Source organism: Bufo bufo, chromosome 8 (genome assembly GCF_905171765.1).
Source record: "Bufo bufo chromosome 8, aBufBuf1.1, whole genome shotgun sequence".
NCBI classification, from domain to species: Eukaryota; Metazoa; Chordata; class Amphibia; order Anura; family Bufonidae; genus Bufo; species Bufo bufo.
The window spans coordinates 227,249,590-227,274,449 of record NC_053396.1 but is presented as its reverse complement, the minus strand read 5'-3'; the positions used below and the strand labels follow the sequence as shown (position 1 = coordinate 227,274,449).

Genomic DNA, 24,860 nt, shown 5'->3' with positions numbered 1-24,860 from the left:
ATCTAATCCTCTCCTGTGTGATACTGTCTGCTGAGCTATGTATCTAATCCTATCCTGTGTGATACTGTCTGCTGAGCTGTGTATCTAATCCTCTCCTGTGTGATACAGTCTGCTGAGCTGTGTATCTAATCCTATCCTGTGTGATACTGTCTGCTGAGCTGTGTATCTAATCCTATCCTGTGTGATACTGTCTGCTGAGCTGTGTATCTAATCCTATCCTGTGATACTGCCTGCTGAGCTGTGTATCTAATCCTGTCCTGTGTGATACTGCCTGCTGAGCTGTGTATCTAATCCTGTCCTGTGTGATACTGCCTGCCGACGACGCACTACATCTCCCAGACCTACACGGTTCGTCTACCCCTCGTTCTCAGGAGGCGCCGCGTTTCCTTACCATTTCAGGGTTCTGCACGATGTAACGCCGTATTGTTCCCTGCGTGTACGGGGCCTGTATCTCCTGAAAGAGAAAACGTAAAATATTACAAGTCTGAAAATAAGCAAAAGAGCCAAAAATATTCATTGTCTAAACTGCGCCTCACTGAATCATTGGCTGCGTTAGTCGCTCAGCTCTGCTGCATCACAGACTGGGTGTAAATACAGCGTGTTAAAGGGGATGTTCACCTGTAACAGCTCTAGACGGGGCCCCTGGGATGGGCCGAGGATGAAGCCCCATGTAAGCAGCTCTTTCCCTGATCCCCATGTGCACAGCTCACCCCTCACCTGTATAACTCACCTGCTCCGGGCTCTGCACTACGTATCTTCTGATGGTTTCATGTGAGTAGGGGCCGGGGGACTGCACCTCCTGCAATAAACACATCCAGTCATCACCGTCGGGACTGACTTCATTTCTCCAATTAGATACAATGTGACAAACAAATACACATGAAGTAAATCAGCTGCATTTCCGGTCAGCCATATTGGCTCTGGTGGGACACACCCCTCCCCCTTTCCGTCGCTCCCCAGTAGCCAATCACATAGAGAGATCCTTCCCAGTTCAAGAGCCACATCTATGATGGGAGGAAGCAGCTAACGTCTCCTCCAAATCAGTAAGACTCCAGCCTGGGACAAGAGTGCAGGAGACGAAGGGGACAACAACACATGTAGCAGTTTTATTTATTGTCATTAGACGCCACAATCTCTATGTTCTGTGGTTACAGAGCAGAAATCTTTGTGCAGAGCTTATATCAGATCTGGAGCGTTATAAGAGGAGCGGCTGATATCAGTCACATAGGATGTAATGTCTCTGGAGCTTATATCAGATCTGGAGCGTTATAAGAGGAGCGGCTGATATCAGTCATGTGATGTAAATGTCTCTGGAGGTTATATCAGCGCTGGAGCGTTATAAGAGGAGCGGCTGATATCAGTCACATGTGATGTAATGTCTCTGGAGGTTATATCAGCGCTGGAGCGTTATAAGAGGAGCGGCTGATATCAGTCACATATGATGTAATGTCTCTGGAGGTTATATCAGTGCTGGAGCGTTATAAGAGGAGCGGCTGATATCAGTCACATAGGATGTAATGTCTCTGGAGGTTATATCAGTGCTGGAGCGTTATAAGAGGAGCGGCTGATATCAGTCACATAGGATGTAATGTCTCTGGAGGTTATATCAGTGCTGGAGCGTTATAAGAGGAGCGGCTGATATCAGTCACATAGGATGTAATGTCTCTGGAGGTTATATCAGGACTGGAGCGTTATAAGAGGAGCGGCTGATATCAGTCACTTAGGATGTAATGTCTCTGGAGGTTATATCAGCGCTGGAGCGTTATAAGAGGAGCGGCTGATATCAGTCACATATGATGTAATGTCTCTGGAGGTTATATCAGCGCTGGAGCGTTATAAGAGGAGCGGCTGATATCAGTCACATATGATGTAATGTCTCTGGAGGTTATATCAGTGCTGGAGCGTTATAAGAGGAGCGGCTGATATCAGTCACATATGATGTAATGTCCCTGGAGGTTATATCAGGACTGGAGCGTTATAAGAGGAGCGGCTGATATCAGTCACATATGATGTAATGTCTCTGGAGGTTATATCAGTGCTGGAGCGTTATAAGAGGAGCGGCTGATATCAGAGAGGAAGCCCCCTTGCCCTCACACCTGTGATATATCTGAGGTCGCCCTCCGCCCTCCCGGCAGCACACTACTGTAAGTGTTTTCTGATAGTAAATCCATTGTAAGAAGCTGGAACAGGAATCGTCTCTGTGTAAACATCGAGAACAAACAGAACAAAAACTGAAGTCTCCTCGACCGGCTCCAGCACGTTGACGGAGCTGCCGGAGGCTTCTTACAAGATACCAGAGCACTCAGACCGACAAGCACTTCACTATGATCCACGCGGCTCGACGCCTCCTAAGGGGCCACAGAGACTTCCCGCTGCGGACGCCTTGAACTGTATTGGTTTTGCTCATTTGCTTAAATGTAAAATGATGCCGCTTTCTAAAAAGTCTTCATTAGTGTCACAGCGATCTGCATGTGCAGAAAGCGTGCAAGTCCTTCACCTAGCTGCTAGTGCGGATACAAATCCATCAGAGCTCGGCTCCTGTGTCCGATGGCTCTCTCTGCTCTCCCCCTCCCTTCTCTTGGTACTAGGGCTCATGCACAGGTGAAAACACAGACTCCGGCCATGTGCCTTCTGCATTTTGCAGACTGGAATGTCTGGGAAATTATAGAACGGTCATATCCTTGTCCATAATATAGACAAGAATATGACAATCTATTTTTTGCAGTGAGGTGAACGGACATACGGATGTGGACAGTACACTACGTGTTGTCTGCATGTTTTGCGGCCCCATTGAAGCAAAAAATGCATATCAGATGCAGACCAAAACAATGGTCGTGTGCATAAGCTCTTAGACACAACAGCATTGAGGAGGAGGAGGAGATTGTGCCCAGCAGATGTGCGTAAAGGGAGATGGAGAAGGGAGCACGCACAAGGCAGTCTGCAGGGTAAAGACAGCAGCATCCTGGACACACAGATCCAGCCTGTATTACTGGAGGGGGGTAGGAAAGACATGCACAGATCCAGCCTGTATTACTGGAGGGGGGTAGGAAAGACATGCACAGATCCAGCCTGTATTACTGGAGGGGGGTAGGAAAGACATGCACAGATCCAGCCTGTATTACTGGAGGGGGAGGAAAGACATGCACAGATCCAGCCTGTATTACTGGAGGGGGGTAGGAAAGACACGCACAGATCCAGCCTGTATTACTGGAGGGGGGTAGGAAAGACATGCACAGATCCAGCCTGTATTACTGGAGGGGGGTAGGAAAGACATGCACAGATCCAGCCTGTATTACTGGAGGGGGGTAGGAAAGACATGCACAGATCCAGCCTGTATTACTGGAGGGGGGTAGGAAAGACATGCACAGATCCAGCCTGTATTACTGGAGGGGGGTAGGAAAGACACGCACAGATCCAGCCTGTATTACTGGAGGAGGGTAGGAAAGACATGCACAGATCCAGCCTGTATTACTGGAGGGGGGTAGGAAAGACATGCACAGATCCAGTCTGTATTACTGGAGGGAGGAGAACAACACAAACAGATCCAGCCTGTATTACTGGAGGGGGGTAGGAAAGACATGCACAGATCCAGCCTGTATTACTGGAGGGGGGTAGGAAAGACATGCACAGATCCAGCCTGTATTACTGGAGGGAGAGGAAAGACACGCACAGATCCAGCCTGTATTACTGGAGGGGGGTAGGAAAGACATGCACAGATCCAGCCTGTATTACTGGAGGGGGGTAGGAAAGACATGCACAGATCCAGCCTGTATTACTGGAGGGGGGTAAGAAAGACATGCACAGATCCAGCCTGTATTACTGGAGGGGGGTAGGAAAGACATGCACAGATCCAGCCTGTATTACTGGAGGGGGGTAGGAAAGACATGCACAGATCCAGCCTGTATTACTGGAGGGGGGTAGGAAAGACATGCACAGATCCAGCCTGTATTACTGGAGGGGGGTAGGAAAGACATGCACAGATCCAGCCTGTATTACTGGAGGGGGGTAGGAAAGACATGCACAGATCCAGCCTGTATTACTGGAGGGGGGTAGGAAAGACATGCACAGATCCAGCCTGTATTACTGGAGGGGGGTAGGAAAGACATGCAAAGATCCAGCCTGTATTACTAGAGGGAGAGGAAAGACACGCACAGATCCAGCCTGTATTACTGGAGGGGGGTAGGAAAGACATGCACAGATCCAGCCTGTATTACTGGAGGGGGGTAGGAAAGACACGCACAGATCCAGTCTGTATTACTGGAGGGGGGTAGGAAAGACACGCACAGATCCAGCCTGTATTACTGGAGGAGGGTAGGAAAGACATGCACAGATCCAGCCTGTATTACTGGAGGGGGGTAGGAAAGACATGCACAGATCCAGCCTGCATTACTGGAGGGGGGTAGGAAAGACACGCACAGATCCAGTCTGTATTATTGGGTGGTCTGCACACAGCGACTCCAGGAGTCATGGCCCAAGTCCATATACCCCTAGCCCCAGTGTAGACCCTCAACCACGGTTAAATAGTTAATAAATGATTAACAATGTTTTTTTTTTTACATATATTAATATTTATATCATTCTATATTATTAGGGTCACAGTACTTCTCAATATAGGATTTATTATACAATATTACGTATTTATCTGTATTATGATATAGTATGATTATTAGTATTTATTATTTTAGTAAATACTATTAGGATTGTCCCGTCTGTAATTTGGGGGGGGGGGGGGGACACTCTGGTTCCTCTGTGACTTTCACCTTTATAATGCCAGTCGAGCGGCTGCGTTCTGCGGTTTGTACGGTAATGACCGTTTACAGCTCTTGAACTCTCAGGACAACTGTCCCCATTCTCCAAAACATGAGGATTTATTCGTTATTACAGAAACACTGAGGACATTTCATTCATTCCGGTCTAAGGTCAGAGCAGATCCTGTAACAGCAGAAACCGGACTCGTCACATTCACTGCAGTTCAGGCAATTCAATCATTTCTTAGTCGTATCTGTGACTGGGAAAGCTGGGTGATATCCAGTGTGACCACGGCACACAGCTTTTCCAGACTCTGCCTGATCGTACAATGATGCAAAGAATAAAAGCACATTGCTAGGAAGGTTCTTGGGAAAACTGGATAACATGCGGGCGCTGCTCTCACAGCTGGGGGCCTGTAACAATGTATCAGTCTATACAATCCTCTATGAGTGAAACACAGCAGAACTAGTCAGACACCAGGCTGATCGCTGCACTGCTCGGGGTGGGCTCTGGACAGAATCAGCCTCCTTCCCCCTCTGGCAGCTGACAATATACACCGACGAGCAAAAGGGTAACAATGTTTTGAACTTCTGACCTTCAGGCTCCATATCTCACCATCCACTACAGCTTCGGATAGGAGACTCCCATCATCCTATAGACAATCCTCCCGGCTATCTCATACATAACTTGGACTTGCAGCTATTCAGCATATGATTAGTTCTGCAGATTCTTCTCATGTTACTGTATTGTTACTGTTCTGCTCCTAGAATTCTAAATGTTAATTATTTTGTAAACCCACCTTTGGCTTTCAGCACTGTCTGAACCCTTCTGGGCATGCTCTCGATTAGATTCCAGCATGTCTCGCCCGAAATCTGTTCCCAGGTCTCTTCTTTTTTTTTTTTTTTTTTTTTTTTTCTGTGTAAATCTCTTTTTATTGTTTCATAGCTTATAAGCATAAGTACAAAAAATTTCGTCATTTTTTATACATAATCAGGTACAATTTTGTACATTGTTGGAAATAACACACTCCCACATATATGGTTACTTATAAGCATTTTTCCAAATAAGCATTTTTGCAAATAATTAGTAACAACTAGTTAAGGAAAGTAATGAAGGGAGGAAAAAAGGGGGGAGGGGGTGGGGTGGACCAAAGTAAGAAGAAGGAGGGGTAGAAATAATAATAAAGGGGGAACAATATCAACGGTAAGGCTTCTCAATGACCCAAAATTTAAATAACTTCTAAAAGTTGAGTGCAATATTTTTATAGAAAATGCAGGCATGACATAAACCATGTGGTATGGCTCAATTCCCGAATTTAGTCGAGTCAACTTAAAAGATATATATTCACATAAAGCCCGTTAGAAGATCTTTATGAAGGATGTTATGGTACTCCCATCTATCTCCCATCACATCAGTTACAAACTTATATGTATATAGAAGAAAGTGAAAGTGAAGAAAGTGAAAGTGAAAGAGACTCTCTCTCCAGAACTGCCTCCAGGACATATCAGACAACCGCAGAGTCAAGGGCTTCAGAATCCTTTACAGCTTGAGACTTTTTCCAAGGAAGCCAAGTCTCCAAATATTTTAATCTGCTACCATGGATCCAGCCCACCATCTCCTCCAGTCTATGAAGCTGATGTCCCAGGTCTCTTCTACACGTTCCCAATGTTGGTGCATACTGGTCGACTCACTTGGGTACGAATACAGCTTTTTCTTTATCTCTACCCACAAGTGTTGGATTGGGTTTAGGTCCGGGGACTGTGAGGGACAATCCAGCACCTCTATATCGTCTTGTCGTCCTTTCCATACCCATAGTACTCGAGTGTATGAAGTAACTCGTCTTGTAGCATACTCACATACAGCTCAGCATTGAGACCACCATCGATCCTGGTCAAGTATCCAACGCCTTTAGCTGTGACACATCCCCATATCTTCAGGCTTCCTCCACCCAACTTGACACTTCCTGCAATCTCTTGATCCGTTAGCCTCTTCTTCCTTGTTTCTTCCAGACCCGTTTGCACCATCAGAGCCCAATCTATTGACTCTCGTCTCATCGCTCCAGATAACCCTTTTCCAATCTTCCACTCTTTATACTTTATTTTACAAACTCGAGCCGACGCTTTGCAGTTGAAGCTTCTTCACCTTTTTTCGGGCCACCATTCCAGACTTGTGTAACGCACGGTGCTTGTATGGAAGTCTGTGATCTCACTATTACGTAGCATACGAGCCGCCTCCGCTGCCGTGTTTGCACCAGAACTGACAGACCTTGTGATGAGCCGACTTGACTCCGATATTTTGCCTGGACGTCCACCTCTTGGCTTTGGAATAGATGGACGGACTTCATGTCGTATTCTTCCAGCTGTCATGGCCTCACATGATGCAGTTTGGCGATTTTCTTAGCCGAGATACCGCGGTCAATGAGCTGGGTGATGCTGCTTCTCTTCATGGCGGCTCCTGGATTGGAACCAGTGACCTTTCACTTGGGAATCGACCTAATAACGCACAGATCTATCAGGGAATGTGAGGACAGAAGAAGAAGATTGTTCCACCACCAGGAGCAGAACAGGAACAATGCAGTCACAGGAGAAGAATCTGCAGAACTAATCATATGCTGAATAGCTGCAAGTCCAATGTATGTATGAGATAGCCGAGAGGATTGTCTATAGGATGATGGGAGTCTCAGGTCTGAAGCTGTAGTGGATGGTGAGATATGGAGCCTGGAAGTCAAAGGTTCAAAACATTGTTACCCTTTTGCTCGTCAGTGTATGTTAACCACCACTGGACACTAACCTTGTAAATCAGCAAAGATGCACACATCACAAACTATTCTCCCCCCCCAAAAAAAAAAAAAAAACTGACTATGCAAAATAGTTGACACCCCCTCATAGGATGAAGCTTTGCAGGGCGATAAGGTATAGATCGTCAGGCACATGCTACATACCGAGGTCACACACCAGATATTTTTGCGGTCAGGACCAGGCAGGGAGTGGGAGCACCGTGAAGCGGCTGATAACCCCCCGGGGAGCCACCTCTGGACCCAACTCTATGTGGATCGGTCATACATGTGTGAGCTGAGCTTTAAAAAAATGTAAGTATGTTACAACAACATATCAAAGGTTTTAATTGGTGGAGGGTCAAGGTGATGAGACCCTGCCCATCGCTAGAACGGGGAGAGAAAGGCCCGCGAAGTCCATCCTCTGCAGCGATGAGAGAGCGCTCTGTGTGACTGCCTCTTTTCTCTTTGTTCTAGCGATCGGTGAGGGTCAGAGCGCCGAGACCTTTAGTAGGTCTCTAAAAATTCTACCATTTTGCATCTACAGCCCTAGGCGTCTCCATGGTTACAGACTACAAGTCAGTCCTATGTAGTCTGATCCTGCAGCTTTAGGCGTCTCCATGGTTACAGACTACTAGTCAGTTCTATGTAGTCTGATCCTACAGTCCTGTATTACTGCAGCTCTAAGCGTCTCCATGGTTACAGACTACAAGTCAGTCCTATGTAGTCTGATCCTGCAGCTCTAGGCGTCTCCATGGTTACAGACTACTAGTCAGTCCTATGTAGTCTGATCCTGCAGCTCTAGGCGTCTCCATGGTTACAGACTACTAGTCAGTCCTATGTAGTCTGATCCTGCAGTCCTGTATTACTTCACTCCAACTGATCCTGCTTCTTATTAACCTACATAGTTCAAAAGAGGCGAGTAACACCTGACTGCAGGACCAGACTACACAGGGTTTGTTTGTAGTCTGTAACCATGGAGACACATAGCTCAGCATAGGAGCATTATACACAAGATGGTAGGAGTGAGTATTCTTAGGACCCCATATCACTAGAATGAAGGGTCTGCAGTGCTAGAGAATCCCATAGGGTGCAGTGATTGCAGCCGATCTGCTTGGGGTCAGGAGCAGCACCAGGCAAAAAGAAAACGCCTGCGCGAAACCACAGCTCCGGTCCAGTGATCGACCGGATTCCCACTGGTTGATAAGTCTGGACACATCCTGACATCACTATGGTGGGAAAGTGTGACGTCCTGGAGGTGCGCTGCTCCTTTAAATCACTCAGATCCGCTTTGTGGGACGCCCCACCATTTCTGTTACAATGTTTTATTCTTCTGCAACAAAGAGGCAGAATAATGTTTGGGGAACGAGCTGCCGAGCAACCGGAGGACCCGGCCCAGGAATCCTCCGAGAAATGTCTACATCCTGGGGTCAGAAATGTCAGCCATAAACCTTCGAGGGGTATGAGAACTGCCATGGTTTAGAGCGCGAGCTCTTCTGCCCGGGGGAATCCCATCAGCTCATTCTGTAGAAGGTTCTGCCCTGATAATAGTCGCCTCTTTCTAGACTGGAAGAAACATTACTAGAATAGAAATTCCTATGTACAACAAAAACTTCAAGTTTCGTCCCATAGGAATACAACAGAAAAATAATAAAAATCATTAAACCGACACAATATTAGGCCGAGTTCACACTTCAGTTACTTCCATCCGTTATTGTGAGCCAAAACCAGGTGCGGGTCAAAAACACGGAACAGGAGCAGATCTTTCCATTACACCCGATCTCTGGAGGCTTCACTATTACTGAAGTGTGAACTTGGCCTTACAGAGATCTCCTCCCCAAGAAGATGGCTTCTAGGGGTGATTACAGCGCCTCATGGAGGCACCAAAGGGCAGCACACAGAGCCCCCACAGTTCCCTATTATCCACATCAGGACATTATAATAGAGAAAGACTGGATCTGTCAACAGCAGCGTGTTGGTGGCTTCCTGATAAAGTAACAAAATAACTAAAAAGCCACATAAGTAATGAGCAGAGCTCGCCGGAGGGGCCGACTACGGAGCCAACGTCATAGGTGGAGACCGCCAGCATTACTGAGACAATCCCAGCAGTCGCACAAGAGATTTGTGGATCCGACAGGAAGCTGCTTAATCATGAAAAACAGGGATTTAGGTTTAGTCTATTTTTGCCTCGGCTCCACCTTAAAGAAACCTAAACATAGTCCGCGGCAGGAGCAGTCCCGGGGTCACCCGCCCTTGTATTAGAGAACGTCAGCATCATCAGGGATAATTATCAGGTGCGACGTTTTCAGCCCCGCCAAGAAACTGCAGACTCAGAGCTTGCTCACATGAACGTGCCGTGTTTTGTGGCGTGCAATTTGCGGAACGGACGGCCCTTTATAGGAATGCCTATACTTTTGCGGGGCCATGGAATGGAGCATCGGATGCGGACAGCACACGGAGTGCTGTGCGCATCTTTTGCGGCCCTATTGAAGTGAATGGGTCCGCATCCGAGCCGCCAAATATGCGGAACCAAACCACCCTCGTGTGAATGAACCCTAAGAGGTGACTAAACGGTGCGGAGTGCAGGCCGCCCGCCCAGCGCTAATAATGGAGCTCGACTGTCTCCACCTAAAACCGAATGCAGCGAGACGGGGAGACTCCCCAAAAGTCTACACACCCACAGAGCAGCAGCAGCGTCCTCTGCTCATCCTGTACAGCACCGCACACACTGCAGGCGACACCTCGCCTTCCCATCGTGTATACAGGAGATAAACGCTGTAACTGATGGAGAACGCGACCGTTCTGTCTGACTGGAATCTCTGCAGACTACAAAAGACGCAGATCATTGCACCTGGTGATGGATGACAAGACACACAGACACTCAAGATCCGTCTCTGAGCTGCATCATGCCTTACTCCCATCACATCCAGAGCTGCAGTCATAAGATAAAATGTAACTGCAGAATTATACTACAGTCACATCCAGAGCTGCAGTCACAGTTTATGGTCACGTTACGTCTTCTGCTCCAGTCACATCCAGAGCTGCAGTCAGTTTGCAGTCACATTACGTCTAATGCTCCAGTCCCATCCAGAGCTGCAGTCACATCCTGTCACTCTGCAGACCTCTCAGCGGGCTCACATCCTGCGCAGGGCACGCTCCGCTGTTGGGTCTCCCCAAGTAAGTTACAGCAGTTTGTATCCAGAATGGAAGAACTGCATTATGGGAGCTGGAGGCTGCGGAATTCTACAGCGAGCGGCACACTAAGGCGGCCATATTGGTTGTCACCCAGCTTTCCAAGAAGCAGACATGATGAGAATGAAGCAAGAACGAGATTTACTGGAAAACTCGTAAAATTCTTCTGCCCAGAGACAAGAGCAGCGCAGAGATGAATCCTTGTTTAGAGGGAGGGCAGTGAAGCGGATGAGAGTCATTGTCCGCAGCCGGATTCCATTCCAGAGGTCAGGTGACCCCTGTGTTGTAAACATTCCAGCAGTCCCATCCCCCTCCATGTATGGATCACAGGGGGTATCCGCACTCACAGGTATGTACTGGGGGTCTCATGTGCACCTCTGGTGTATACTGCGCGGTGGAAGCGACTTCTCAGGACGCCTTCGCATGGAAGAGACTGAAACAGACAAAGTGTGAAGGAGGCGTCAGCCCCTGGGACCCGCGAAAGCTGTACTGTGCCGCCAACAAACCGCCAATGAGACTACCTGCCGCCGCACACGGGGACGTCAACCGCCTCCTTATACGGCGACATCACCCGCCTCCTTACACAGTGACATCATCTACCGCCTTATACAGTGACATCACCCGCCTCCTTATACAGTGACATCACCCGCCTCCTTACACAGTGACATCATCTACCGCCTTATACAGTGACATCACCCGCCTCCTTATACAGTGACATCACCCGCCTCCTTATACAGTGACATCACCCGCCGCCTTATACAGTGACATCACCCGCCGCCTTATACAGTGACATCACCCGCCGCCTTATACAGTGACATCACCCGCCGCCTTATACAGTGACATCACCCGCCGCCTTATACAGTGACATCACCCGCCTCCTTATACAGTGACATCACCCGCCGCCTTATACAGTGACATCACCCGCCGCCTTATACAGTGACATCACCCGCCGCCTTACACAGTGACATCACCCGCCGCCTTACACAGTGACATCACCCGCCGCCTTATACAGTGACATCACCCGCCGCCTTACACAGCGACATCATCTACCGCCTTACACAGCGACATCACCCGCCTCCTTACACAGTGACATCATCTACCGCCTTATACAGTGACATCACCCGCCTCCTTACACAGTGACATCATCTACCGCCTTATACAGTGACATCATCTACCGCCTTATACAGTGACATCACCCGCCTCCTTATACAGTGACATCACCCGCCGCCTTATACAGTGACATCACCCGCCGCCTTATACAGTGACATCACCCGCCGCCTTATACAGTGACATCATCTACCGCCTTACACAGCGACATCACCCGCCTCCTTACACAGTGACATCATCTACCGCCTTATACAGTGACATCACCCGCCTCCTTACACAGTGACATCATCTACCGCCTTATACAGTGACATCACCCGCCGCCTTATACAGTGACATCACCCGCCTCCTTATACAGTGACATCACCCGCCGCCTTATACAGTGACATCACCCGCCGCCTTATACAGTGACATCACCCGCCGCCTTATACAGTGACATCATCTACCGCCTTATACAGTGACATCACCCGCCTCCTTACACAGTGACATCATCTACCGCCTTATACAGTGACATCACCCGCCTCCTTACACAGTGACATCATCTACCGCCTTATACAGTGACATCACCCGCCGCCTTATACAGTGACATCACCCGCCGCCTTACACAGTGACATCACCCGCCGCCTTACACAGTGACATCACCCGCCGCCTTATACAGTGACATCACCCGCCGCCTTACACAGTGACATCACCCGCCGCCTTATACAGTGACATCACCCGCCTCCTTATACAGTGACATCACCCGCCGCCTTATACAGTGACATCACCCGCCGCCTTATACAGTGACATCACCCGCCGCCTTATACAGTGACATCACCCGCCGCCTTATACAGTGCTGCCAAAGTGAGAAATCAAAGAGTTCTGCCCACCTGGGATTATACATGGGTCCTGCAGCCACATGTGATGATGTCATCAGAAGTTACCTTTAAGAAGACAGAAACCTCATTTTCCGCAGCTACAGCCTGAACACCGCCATTATTCCTGCACCAACACATTGTAACAAACTATCAGTGCAGTGTAGAGAGTTCCATTTACCCCACAGAGCATCGCCCGAACTGATAACCTGTTACAGGTTTTCTGCCTCTAAATGTAACCCAGAACAATCCCTTTCACTGACAGTAAGCAGAGGTCTTGAAAATGGTCAAGAATAGAAACAAAGTCTATTAGGCCCCTTTCAGACGAGCGAGTGTCACGCTCCAGACTCGCAGCGCAGCTCTCGGCCTGACCCCCAGCACTGCCGGGGTCACATAGCATTATATTGATTCATGATGCTATGTAACCCTATGGCCTCTTTCACACGGGCGTTGCGGGAAAATCTGCGGGTGCGTTACGGGAACACCCACGATTTTTCCGCGCGAGTGCAAAACATTGTAATGCGTTTTGCACTCGCGTGAGAAAAATCGCGCATGTTTGGTACCCAAACCTGAACTTCTTCACAGAAGTTCGGGCTTGGGATCGGTGTTCTGTAAATAGTATTATTTTCCCTTATAACATGTTATAAGGGAAAATAATAGCATTCTGAATACAGAATGTACAGTAAAATAGGGCTGGAGGGGTTAAAAAAATAATAATAATAATTTAACTCACCTTAGTCCACTTGATCGCGCTGCCGGAATCTCCTTCTGTCTCCTTTACTGAACAGGCCCTGTGGTGAGCATTCATTATAGGTCAAGGACCTGTGGTGACGTCACTCCGGTCATCACATGGTCCATCACCATGGTAAAAGATCATGTGATGGATCATGTGATGACCGGAGTGATGTCACCAAAGGTCCTTGACCTATAATGAATGCTCACCACAGGTCCTGTTCAGTAAAGGAGACAGAAGGAGATTCCGGCATCAAGTGGACTAAGGCGAGTTAAATTATTATTATTATTATTATTATTATTTTTAACCCCTCCAGCGCTATTGTACTATGCATTCAGAATGCTATTATTTTCACTTATGACCATGTTATAAGGGAAAATAATAATGATCGGGTCTCCATCCCGATCGTCTCCTAGCAACCGTGCGTGAAAATCGCACCGCATCAGCACTTGCTTGCGAATGCTTGCGATTTTCACGCAACCCCATTCATTTCTATGGGGTCTGTGTTACGTGAAAAACGCACAAAATAGAGCATGCTGCGATTTTCACGCAATGCACAAGTGATGCGTAAAAAAAAAACGCTCGTGTGCACAGCCCCATAGAAATGAACGGGTCAGGATTCAGTGCGGGTGCAATGCGTTCACCTCGCCCGTGTGAAAGGGGCCTTAGAAAGCTGCAGAAGTTCTTGCACAAATGGATAACGCTCTAATTATACCGGAGAACCCATTATAAGAAGGCTCACCCGCCCCAGAGCCACAGCTGGACCCATCACCTCCCCACGGATGACATCACATACTGCGAGATGACATCACGATCTGTATACAGTGTGTCTGCCTCCAGTACAGGGGTTCAGCTCCAATCACTAACTCTGCCCCCCGATCCTGACTCCTCACACACTTGGTTAATGATCTACAGGAAGCGGAGATTCTGCGGACTCTGACCCTCATACATCTTATAAAAACAAAGGGCGCGTCGCCCACATAGACTGCAAGCGGCAATGAATGGAAACCCAGGTGGGAGCGTCCCAGAAACAAGATTATAACAAGGGCAGAGAGATGGACTACAGCAGAGAGTGATGTCATCAGTCATCATACACGGCACAGAGTGATGTCATCAGTCATCATACACGGCACAGAGTGATGTCATCAATCATCATACACGGCACAGAGTGATGTCATCAGTCATCATACACGGCACAGAGTGATGTCATCAATCATCATACACGGCACAGAGTGATGTCATCAATCATCATACACGGCACAGAGTGATGTCATCAATCATCATACACGGCACAGAGTGATGTCATCAATCATCATACACGGCACAGAGGGATGTCATCATACACAGAAGACATACAGTGGTTAGCACTGGTTTCTTGCAGCGCTGGGGTCCTGGGTTCAAATCTAACCAAGAACAACATTTACATGGAGTCCGTTCCGTTTTTTTGCGGATAGGATTCGGACCCATTCATTTCAATGGGTCCGCAAAAAATGCATGCTGTCTGCATCAGTGTGTCCATTCTGTAGCCCCGCAAAAAAAAAAATATAATAGAACATGTCTTATTCTTGTCCGTTTTAGGCATTGTTACAATGGATCCGCAAAAAAGAAATAAAAAATAACGGATGGCATATGGATGGCATCAGGCTTTTTTTGCAGACCGCAAAACATACGGTCGTGTGCATGTAGCCGTGAGCTCCTGGGGACAGTGTGATGATAATGTCTGAATAGCGCTGCGGAGTATGTCAGCGCTATATAAGTGCGTAATATAAATATACAGCAGAATGTAGTCAGTCATAATACACAGAAGATAGTGATGTCATCAGTCATCATACACAGCAGAGCATGATGTCATCATCCCCCATACTGAGCTGCATATGATGGGCCCCCAGTGACACCCGTCACGCTGGCAGATCGCCCTCCAGGATCCCCGGACGTCACTGCTGACTCGCTCTTGGCACCAGTTCACACCTGTGCAGGTACCCGTCACCTGTGCAGGAGGCCCCCGTCATCCCCACAATATATGAAACACTCGGCGCCTCACCCATCGCAGTCCTCGCTGCTCCATTGCTGCGCCCTTACACAGGACACTAAAGCAGGTGAGTGCGGCCGAACAGATCTCAAGGGAGCGTCTGGGAGGGACACGCCCGGTCACCACGGAGGCTTATTAAAGGGACAGGCACTTCAAACAGGAGTTACTGGTCGCTACCCAGCCCCTGACTCTGCCCTCCCCTGTGTCAGCTTGGAGTCAGACGCCCCCTACAGGACTGCAGTGAGGGCCCTATAGGCAGACCTGTGGCCCTAGACAGGTTTATCTGGTGTCTCTGGCACTCCCTCATCTGTGAGCTGTTCATCCTGAGCTCTCAGTTCATGAATAGAATTTCAAAACAACAGTGAAGACTGACACGCAAAAAAAGCAGGAAGTCGGGTGAAGTACATGACGCACCTGCGCCCCTCCCCCTCCATACCATACAGCGCCTCTAGTGGTCACTCCTGCCCATTACAGCTGATCCTGGAGGCCAGGGAGTTACAATGTAACAAACACCTCACCGCACAGCAGAGCCGAAGCAGCACAGCAGAGCCGAAGCAGCACAGCAGAGCCGAAGCAGCACAGCAGAGCCGAAGCAGCACAGCAGAGCCGAGCAGCGCAGCAGAGCCGAGCAGCACAGCAGAGCCGAAGCAGCACAGCAGAGCCGAAGCAGCACAGCAGAGCCGAAGCAGCACAGCAGAGCCGAAGCAGCACATACTATGATAATTGCCCAATAACCACAAGCAGGTGAAGATCTGGTTACAAAACACAGGAGAGAACTACAGCAACAAACAATGGCGGACGGTGATGCAAATGTATACACACCCCCGCTATCACCATGGAGATCCTGACAACCGTGAGAACATCTACTGCACATGTAGACAACCCCACAGAGGAGCCCATACTGCCTGTGTGTACAGCGTCCCCTCAGGTTACAGGACGACCAAGATAAGAGAAGATGAAGATTCAAGAAAAATAAGCAGATAACTAAGAGATAAAACAAGTCCTTACATAACAGACATGAGGAGCTGCTAACTAGAACTGATCCAGGGATTTACCAGAGATGTGGCCTTGATTGGTTGGGTCTGAGACATTGTATCCGGAGGGATCACTGTACAAATGTAGCAGAGCTGAGGCTACAATTAGAGAGGAGCGAATTTCTGGTTATAAAATTTGTTTACTGGTAAAAGGTGAACTGCGTTATAGATTCGGTTACCACGGACCATAACACAATTCTATGACGGAATGCATAACGGAAACCGGACGGATCCGTTTTGCAGCCCATAGACTTCTATTATGCCTGTAAAGACATTCCATCATAGAACTGCGTTATGGTCCGTGGTAACCGAATCTATAACGCAGATCACCTTTTACCAGTAAACAAATTTTATAACCAGAAATTCGCTCATCTTGAACTACAATGTAACTGTTCACTCCAGCATAATGGTAACTGTAAGTACAGATAATGTAGTAGAGGTCACCTGCAGTCCTATGTAACACCACAGATAACAGTGATAACTCACTGAGTACAGATAATGTAGTAGATGTCACCTGCAGTCCTATGTAACACCACAGATAAGGCCTCATGCACACGAACGTTTTTTTTCACAGTCCGCAAAAACAGGGTCCGTAGGTCCGTGATCCGTGACCGTTTTTTCGTCCGTGGGTCTTCCTTGATTTTTGGCGGATCCACGGACATGAAAAAAAAAGTCATTTTGGTGTCCGCCTGGCCGTGCGGAGCCAAACGGATCCGTCCTGAATTACAATGCAAGTCAACGGGGACGGATCCGTTTGACGTTGACACAATATGGTGCCATTTCAAACGGATCCGTCCCCATTGACTTTCAATGTAAAGTCCGGAGTCCCTTTTATACCATCAGATCAGAGTTTTCTCCAATCCGATGGTATATTTTAACTTGAAGCGTCCCCATCACCATGGGAACGCCTCTATGTTAGAATATACTGTCGGATATGAGTTAGATCGTGAAACCTCATTTCCGACAGTATATTCTAACACAGAGGCGTTCCCATGGTGATGGGGACGCTTCTAGTTAGAATATACTACAACCTGTGTACATGACTGCCCCCTGCTGCCTAGCAGCATCCGATCTCTTACAGGGGGCCGTGATCAGCACAATTAACCCCTCAGGTGCCGCACCTGAAGGGGTTAATTGTACTATCATATCCCCCTGTAAGAGATCAGGGCTGCCAGGCAGCAGGGGGCAGACCCCCCCCCCTCCCCAGTTTGAATATCATTGGTGGCCAGTGCGGCCCCCCCCCCCCCTTCTTCCCTCCATTGTAATAAATCGTTGGTGGCACAGTGTGCGCCCCCCCCCCTTCCTCCCTCTATTGTAATAATTCGTTGGTGGCACAGTGTGCCCCCCCCCCGCCCCCCCCTTCCCCCCTCTATTGTAATAATTCGTTGGTGGCACAGTGTGCGCCCCCCCCCCCCCCTTCCTCCCTCTATTGTAATAAATCGTTGGTGGCAATTATTGGCCCCCCTCCCTCTATAGCATTAACAACATTGGTGGCCAGTGTGCGCCCCCCCCCCCCCCCCCGATCATTGGTGGCAGCGGGTTACTAGCAATAGTACAAGATTCATACTTACCTGGGAGCTGTGATGTTCGTGTCCGGCCGGGAGCTCCTCCTACTGGTAAGTGACAGTTCATTTAGCAAAGCGCCGCACAGACCTGTCACTTACCAGTAGGTGGAGCTCCCGGCCGGACACGAACATCGCAGCAGCAGCCTGGAGCAGGTAAGTATGAATCTTCTACTATTGTACTATTGCTAAGTAACCATGGCAACCAGGACTGTAGTAGCGTCCCGGTTGCCATGGTTACCGATCGGAGCCCCAGCGATTAAACTGGGACTCCGATCGGAACTCCGCTGCCACCAATGATGGGGGGGGGGGGGGGGGAAGAGATGGGAGGCCGCACACTGGCCACCAATGTTGTTAATGCTATAGAGGGAGGGGGGGGGGCGATGGGGGGCGCACACTGTGCCACCAACGAATTATTACAATAGCGGGAGGGAGGGGGGGGGCGCACACTGTGCCACCAACGATTTATTACAATAGAGGGAGGGGGGAGGGGCCGCACTGGCCACCAATGATATTCAAACTGGGGAGGGGGGGGGGGGGGGGAGGGTCTGCCCCCTGCTGCCTGGCAGCCCTGATCTCTTACAGGGGGCCGTGATCAGCACAATTAACCCCTTCAGGTGCGGCACCTGAAGGGGTTAATTGTGCTGATCACGGCCCCCTGTAAGAGATCGGGTGCTGCCAGGCAGCAGGGGGCAGTCTTGTACACAGTTTGTAGTGTATTCTAACTAGAAGCGTCCCCATCACCATGGGAACGCTTCTGTGTTAGAATATACTGTCGGTTCTGAGTTTTCACGAAGTGAAAACTCAGCTTTGAAAAAGCTTTTATGCAGACGGATCTTCGGATCCGTCTCTATAAAAACTAACCTACGGCCACGGATCACGGACACGGATGCCAATCTTGTGTGCATCCGTGTTCTTTCACGGACCCATTGACTTGAATGGGTCCGTGAACCGTTGGCCGTGAAAAAAATAGGACAGGTCATATTTTTTTCACGGCCAGGAAACACGGCTCACGGATGCGGCTGCCAAACGGTGCATTTTCCGTTTTTTCCACGGACCCATTGAAAGTCAATGGGTCCGCGAAAAAAAACGGAAAACGGCACAACGGCCACGGATGCACACAACGGTCGTGTGCATGAGGCCTAACAGTGATAACTCTCTGAGTACAGATAATGTAGTAGAGGTCACCTGCAGTCCTATGTAACACCACAGATAACAGTGATAACTCACTGAGTACAGATAATGTAGTAGATGTCACCTGCAGTCCTATGTAACACTACAGATAACAGTGATAACTCTCTGAGTACAGATAATGTAGTAGACGTCACCTGCAGTCCTATGTAACACCACAGATAACACAGTGATAGCTCTGAGTACAGATAATGTAGTAGATGTCACCTGCAGTCCTATGTAACACCACAGAAAACACAGTGATAACTCTGAGTACAGATAATGTAGTAGATGTCACCTGCAGTCCTATGTAACACCACAGATAACACAGTGATAACTCTGAGTACAGATAATGTAGTAGATGTCACCTGCAGTCCTATGTAACACCACAGATTACACAGTGATAACTCTCTGAGTACAGATAATGTAGTAGATGTCACCTGCAGTCCTATGTAACACCACAGAAAACACAGTGATAACTCTGAGTACAGATAATGTAGTAGATGTCACCTGCAGTCCTATGTAACACCACAGAAAACACAGTGATAACTCTCTGAGTACAGATAATGTAGTAGATGTCACCTGCAGTCCTATGTAACACCACAGCTGAAGGGTTACTCGCCGCCTCTGGCCGGGCGCTGAAGGGTTACTCGCCGCCTCTGGCCGGGCGCTGAAGGGTTACTCGCCGCCTCCGGCCGGGCGCTGAAGGGTTACTCGCCGCCTCCGGCCGGGTGCTGTGTACGTTGGTGACTCAGGGCGCGGCGCTTCAGTTTTGAACTGTGAAATGATCAAAGAGGGCGCGCACTTTCTGAAACAAGCGAGAGGCCGGGAACCGTCAGGATGTCTGCAGGACACATGTAACACCTGATAGTTGATGCTGTGCAGGTAGCTGTGGTACTGATCCTCAATTCATGCACCAGGAGGATCAGGATGAACAAAGTTCCCACCCCACGGCATGCCCTAAGCTTAGGGTATCACCACTAAGTGTAGATTGTCCCCTGCAGACTGTGGAGCGACTGGTGCAGACCCCTCCATCTCAGCACTACAAGTCCCAGCATGCCCTGCCAACCTGCAGATCATCAGAACCTCAGCGACTGTCAGTGGAGCGGAACCAGCAGGCGGTCGGTGCGGTCGCGTTCACACAGAGATGCAGAAACGTGAAGCTGAAGCGCAGATTTGTGCCGCGGACCTGCCGCCACTACAGCGCGGAAACCACTGTAATCCGTGCACCTACCCCAGAGTCCTACTCACCTGCCTCTGCTGAACATGATGAACCTGCTGCTCAGGGGCCCAAAACACTGACTGCCCTGCGGGGCCCGGGGACATGGGGTTGTCCAGCACTTGGACGGTCTTGGTGATGGGACTGTAGTTTCTCACGCGCTCATAGAAGACGCTGTCCTTGTCCGAGGAGCTGCCATTCTCCGACACCCAGTAGCTGGAGGTGGACATCTCCGGGGAGGGTCCGAAGTCACACAGACGGCGCCGATACCTGCGGACGGGACAGCAGAAAATCACCCTCTATGCTGGGAGTTGTAGTCACATTCTACAGACGCCGAGCAACAACTATGTGCAACAAGTCCAATCCACCCGACACCCGAGGCAAAACAATCCGGTTCTCGTCTCGGCAGGTTACACCTCGTGTGTTATATAATGTACAGCGCCGTATACACGGGGGGGGGGACATCCCTGATATATTATATAATGTACAGCGCCGTATACACGGGGGGGAAATCCGACACCTCTGATGTGTTATATAATGTACAGCGCCGTATACACGGGGGCGACATCCCTGATGTGTTTTATAATGTACAGCACCGTATACACGGGGGCGACATCCCTGATGTGTTTTATAATGTACAGCGCCGTATACACGGGGGCGACATCCCTGATGTGTTTTATAATGTACAGCACCGTATACACGGGGGGGGGGGGGGGGGGGGGCACATCCCTGATGTCTTATATAATGTACAGCACCGTATACACGGGGGGAGGGGGAGATAATGTACAGCACCGTATACACAGGGGGGAAATCCAACACCTCTGATGTGTTATATAATGTACAGCACCGTATACACTGGGGGGGGGGGGGATAATGTACAGCACCGTATACACGGGGGGGGGGATAATGTACAGCACCGTATACTCGGGGGGGGGAAATCCGACACCTCTGATGTGTTATATAATGTACAGCACCGTATACACTGGGGGGGGGATAATGTACAGCACCGTATACACGGGGGGGGGGGATAATGTACAGCACCGTATACTCGGGGGGGGAAATCCGACACCTCTGATGTGTTATATAATGTACAGCACCGTATACACTGGGGGGGGGGGATAATGTACAGCACCGTATACACGGGGGGGGGGGTAATGTACAGCACCGTATACTCGGGGGGGAAATCCGACACCTGTGATGTGTTATATAATGTACAGCACTGTATACATGGTAGGGGTTGGCCGGGGGGGGTTTGTGTCCGACACCCTTGATGTGTTATATACAGCACCGTATGGGGGCGGGGGCGGCAGCAAAAGTCAAGACACAGGGAGAGGACCCCTAAATATAGATGGGACACCCCTATATACAGACAGGACTATATACATACAAGAACCCCTATATACACAGGACCCCCCGACCCCCCCTCTATATACAGTCAGGACCCCCCTCTATATACAGTCAGGGCCCCCCTCTATACACAGTCAGGGCCCCCCTCTATACACACACAGGACCCCCCTCTATATACAGTCAGGACCCCCCCCTCTATATACAGTCAGGACCCCCCCTCTATATACAGTCAGGGCCCCCCTCTATACACAGTCAGGGCCCCCCTCTATACACACACAGGACCCCCCTCTATATACAGTCAGGACCCCCCCCCCTCTATATACACACAGGACCCCCCCTTTATATACACACAGGACCCCCCCTCTATATACACACACAGCACCCCCCCCCCCCTCTATATACAGTCAGGACCCCCCCCCTCTATATACAGTCAGGACCCCCCTCTATATACAGTCAGGAAACCCCCTCTATATACACACACAGGACCCCCCTCTATATACAGTCAGGACCCCCCCTCTATATACAGTCAGGACCCCCCCTCTATATACAGTCAGGACCCCCCTCTATACACAGTCAGGACCCCCCTCTATACACAGTCAGGACCCCCCTCTATACACAGTCAGGACCCCCCTCTATACACAGTCAGGACCCCCCTCTATATACACACACAGGACCCCCCTCTATATACAGTCAGGACCCCCCTCTATACACAGTCAGGACCCCCCCCCCCTCTATATACAGTCAGGACCCCCCTCTATATACACACACAGGACCCCCCTCTATATACAGTCAGGACCCCCCTCTATACACACACAGGACCCCCCTCTATATACAGTCAGGACCCCCTTCTATATACACACACAAGACCCCCCTCTATATACACACACAGGACCCCCCTCTATATACAGTCAGGACCCCCCTCTATATACAGTCAGGACCCCCCTCTATATACAGTCAGGACCCCCCTCTATACACAGTCAGGACCCCCCTCTATACACAGTCAGGACCCCCCTCTATACACAGTCAGGACCCCCCTCTATACACACACAGGACCCCCCTCTATACACACACAGGACCCCCCTCTATATACAGTCAGGACCCCCCTCTATATACACACACAGGACCCCCCCTCTATATACAGTCAGGACCCCCCCTCTATACACAGTCAGGACCCCCCTCTATATACACAGTCAGGACCCCCCTCTCTATACACAGTCAGGACCCCCCTCTATACACAGTCAGGACCCCCCTCTATACACAGTCAGGACCCCCCTCTATACACAGTCAGGACCCCCCTCTATACACAGTCAGGACCCCCCTCTATACACAGTCAGGACCCCCCCTCTATACACAGTCAGGACCCCCCTCTATACACAGTCAGGACCCCCCCTCTATATACAGTCAGGACCCCCCTCTATATACAGTCAGGACCCCCCTCTATATACACACACAGGACCCCCCTCTATATACAGTCAGGACCCCCCTCTATACACAGTCAGGACCCCCCTCTATACACAGTCAGGACCCCCCTCTATACACAGTCAGGACCCCCCTCTATATACAGTCAGGACCCCCCTCTATACACAGTCAGGACCCCCCTCTATACACAGTCAGGACCCCCCTTCTATATACAGTCAGGACCCCCCTCTATACACAGTCAGGACCCCCCTCTATATACAGTCAGGACCCCCCTCTATACACAGTCAGGACCCCCCTCTATACACAGTCAGGACCCCCCTCTATACACAGTCAGGACCCCCCTCTATACACAGTCAGGACCCCCCTCTATACACAGTCAGGACCCCCCTCTATATACAGTCAGGACCCCCCCTCTCTACACACAGTCAGGACCCCCCTCTCTATACACAGTCAGGACCCCCCTCTCTATACACAGTCAGGACCCCCCTCTATACACAGTCAGGACCCCGGTACCTGCAGACGTCTCCCTCCTCCTGTCGCCGCTGTTCAGACTGAGCTCCCCGGTTCTCCGCCTACGGTCGGGGCCGCGGCTCTCACACCCACGCTGCGCTCCTATAGGCTGCGGGCCCCGTCACCCAGGGGGCGGGGGCCACACACGAGGCGGGGACGCGGCAGACAGGTGAGTTTACCTGCAGACAGCCGTGTACACCGGGCGGTACCGCAAATCAGACTGCAAAACACAGCAGTGTCTATACAACCGAGGGCCCTCACAGTCCTAGGGGCCCCAGACTGCGGCAACTACAAAGCAATGGCCTGTAATATCGCAGGAAGGTCTGTGTGTACAGTCACCTACAGTTTTGCCTGCACCACTAGACGCGTTACCGCTCTGCAGCCGCAATGGTGCAGTCATCACCTGCGGCTTCTGTTACCAGCTGTGTCCGTCCTGAAGGTGGAGACGGCCCTCTACTCATGAAGCAAGAGGATCTGGATGAACAAGACTCAACCACACACCGGGATAGGGGGAGTGTCCCCCGAGAATTGTGTCATGCTCCGCCCCTCTAGAGGGTCAGCTGACCGAGTAACAGTATGGGGCCCTAAAATATTTAACCCTTTTATTACCCTCCATAGATTGTGAGCTGTGTATCTAATCCTATCCTGTGTGATACTGCCTGCTGAGCTGTGTATCTAATCCTCTCCTGTATGATACAGTCTGCTGAGCTGTGTATCTAATCCTATCCTGTGTGATACTGTCTGCTGAGCTGTATCTAATCCTATCCTGTGTGATACTGACTGCTGAGCCGTGTATCTAATCCTATCCTGTGTGATACTGTCTGCTGAGCTGTGTATCTAATCCAATTCTGTGTGATACTGTATCTAATCCTATCCTGTGTGATACTGTCTGCTGAGCTGTGTATCTAATCCTATCCTGTGTGATACTGTCTGCTGAGCTGTGTATCTAATCCTATCCTGTGTGATACTGTCTGCTGAGCTGTATCTAATCCTATCCTGTGTGATACTGTCTGCTGAGCTGTGTATCTAATCCTATCCTGTGTGATACTGTCTGCTGAGCTGTGTATCTAATCCTATCCTGTGTGATACTGACTGCTGAGCTGTGTATCTAATCCTATCCTGTGTGATACTGCCTGCTGAGCTGTGTATCTAATCCTATCCTGTG

At 49.7% G+C, this 24,860-nt stretch overlaps 1 protein-coding gene across 6 annotated transcripts in view; it reads right to left on the bottom strand.

Annotated features, from left to right (window-relative positions):
- POF1B (POF1B actin binding protein) overlaps nt 1-23,836 on the bottom strand; it is a 49,766-nt gene extending 25,930 nt beyond the window's left edge. For 3 of the 6 annotated variants that reach the window (XM_040405848.1, XM_040405850.1, XM_040405852.1), the window contains exons 1-4: nt 23,699-23,836; nt 20,452-20,689; nt 728-799; nt 392-457 (exon numbers count right to left, since the gene is read on the bottom strand). In XM_040405848.1, coding sequence (XP_040261782.1) covers nt 392-457; nt 728-799; nt 20,452-20,649 — 336 coding nt within the window. In that variant the 5' untranslated portion in view covers nt 20,650-20,689; nt 23,699-23,836. Of the gene's footprint in view, nt 1-391; nt 458-727; nt 800-15,446; nt 15,586-20,451; nt 20,690-23,698 lie in introns of those variants that run through there. The other 3 variants (XM_040405849.1, XM_040405854.1, XM_040405853.1) reach the window with 3 other exon arrangements.
- Between the last annotated feature and the right edge of the window lie 1,024 nt (nt 23,837-24,860).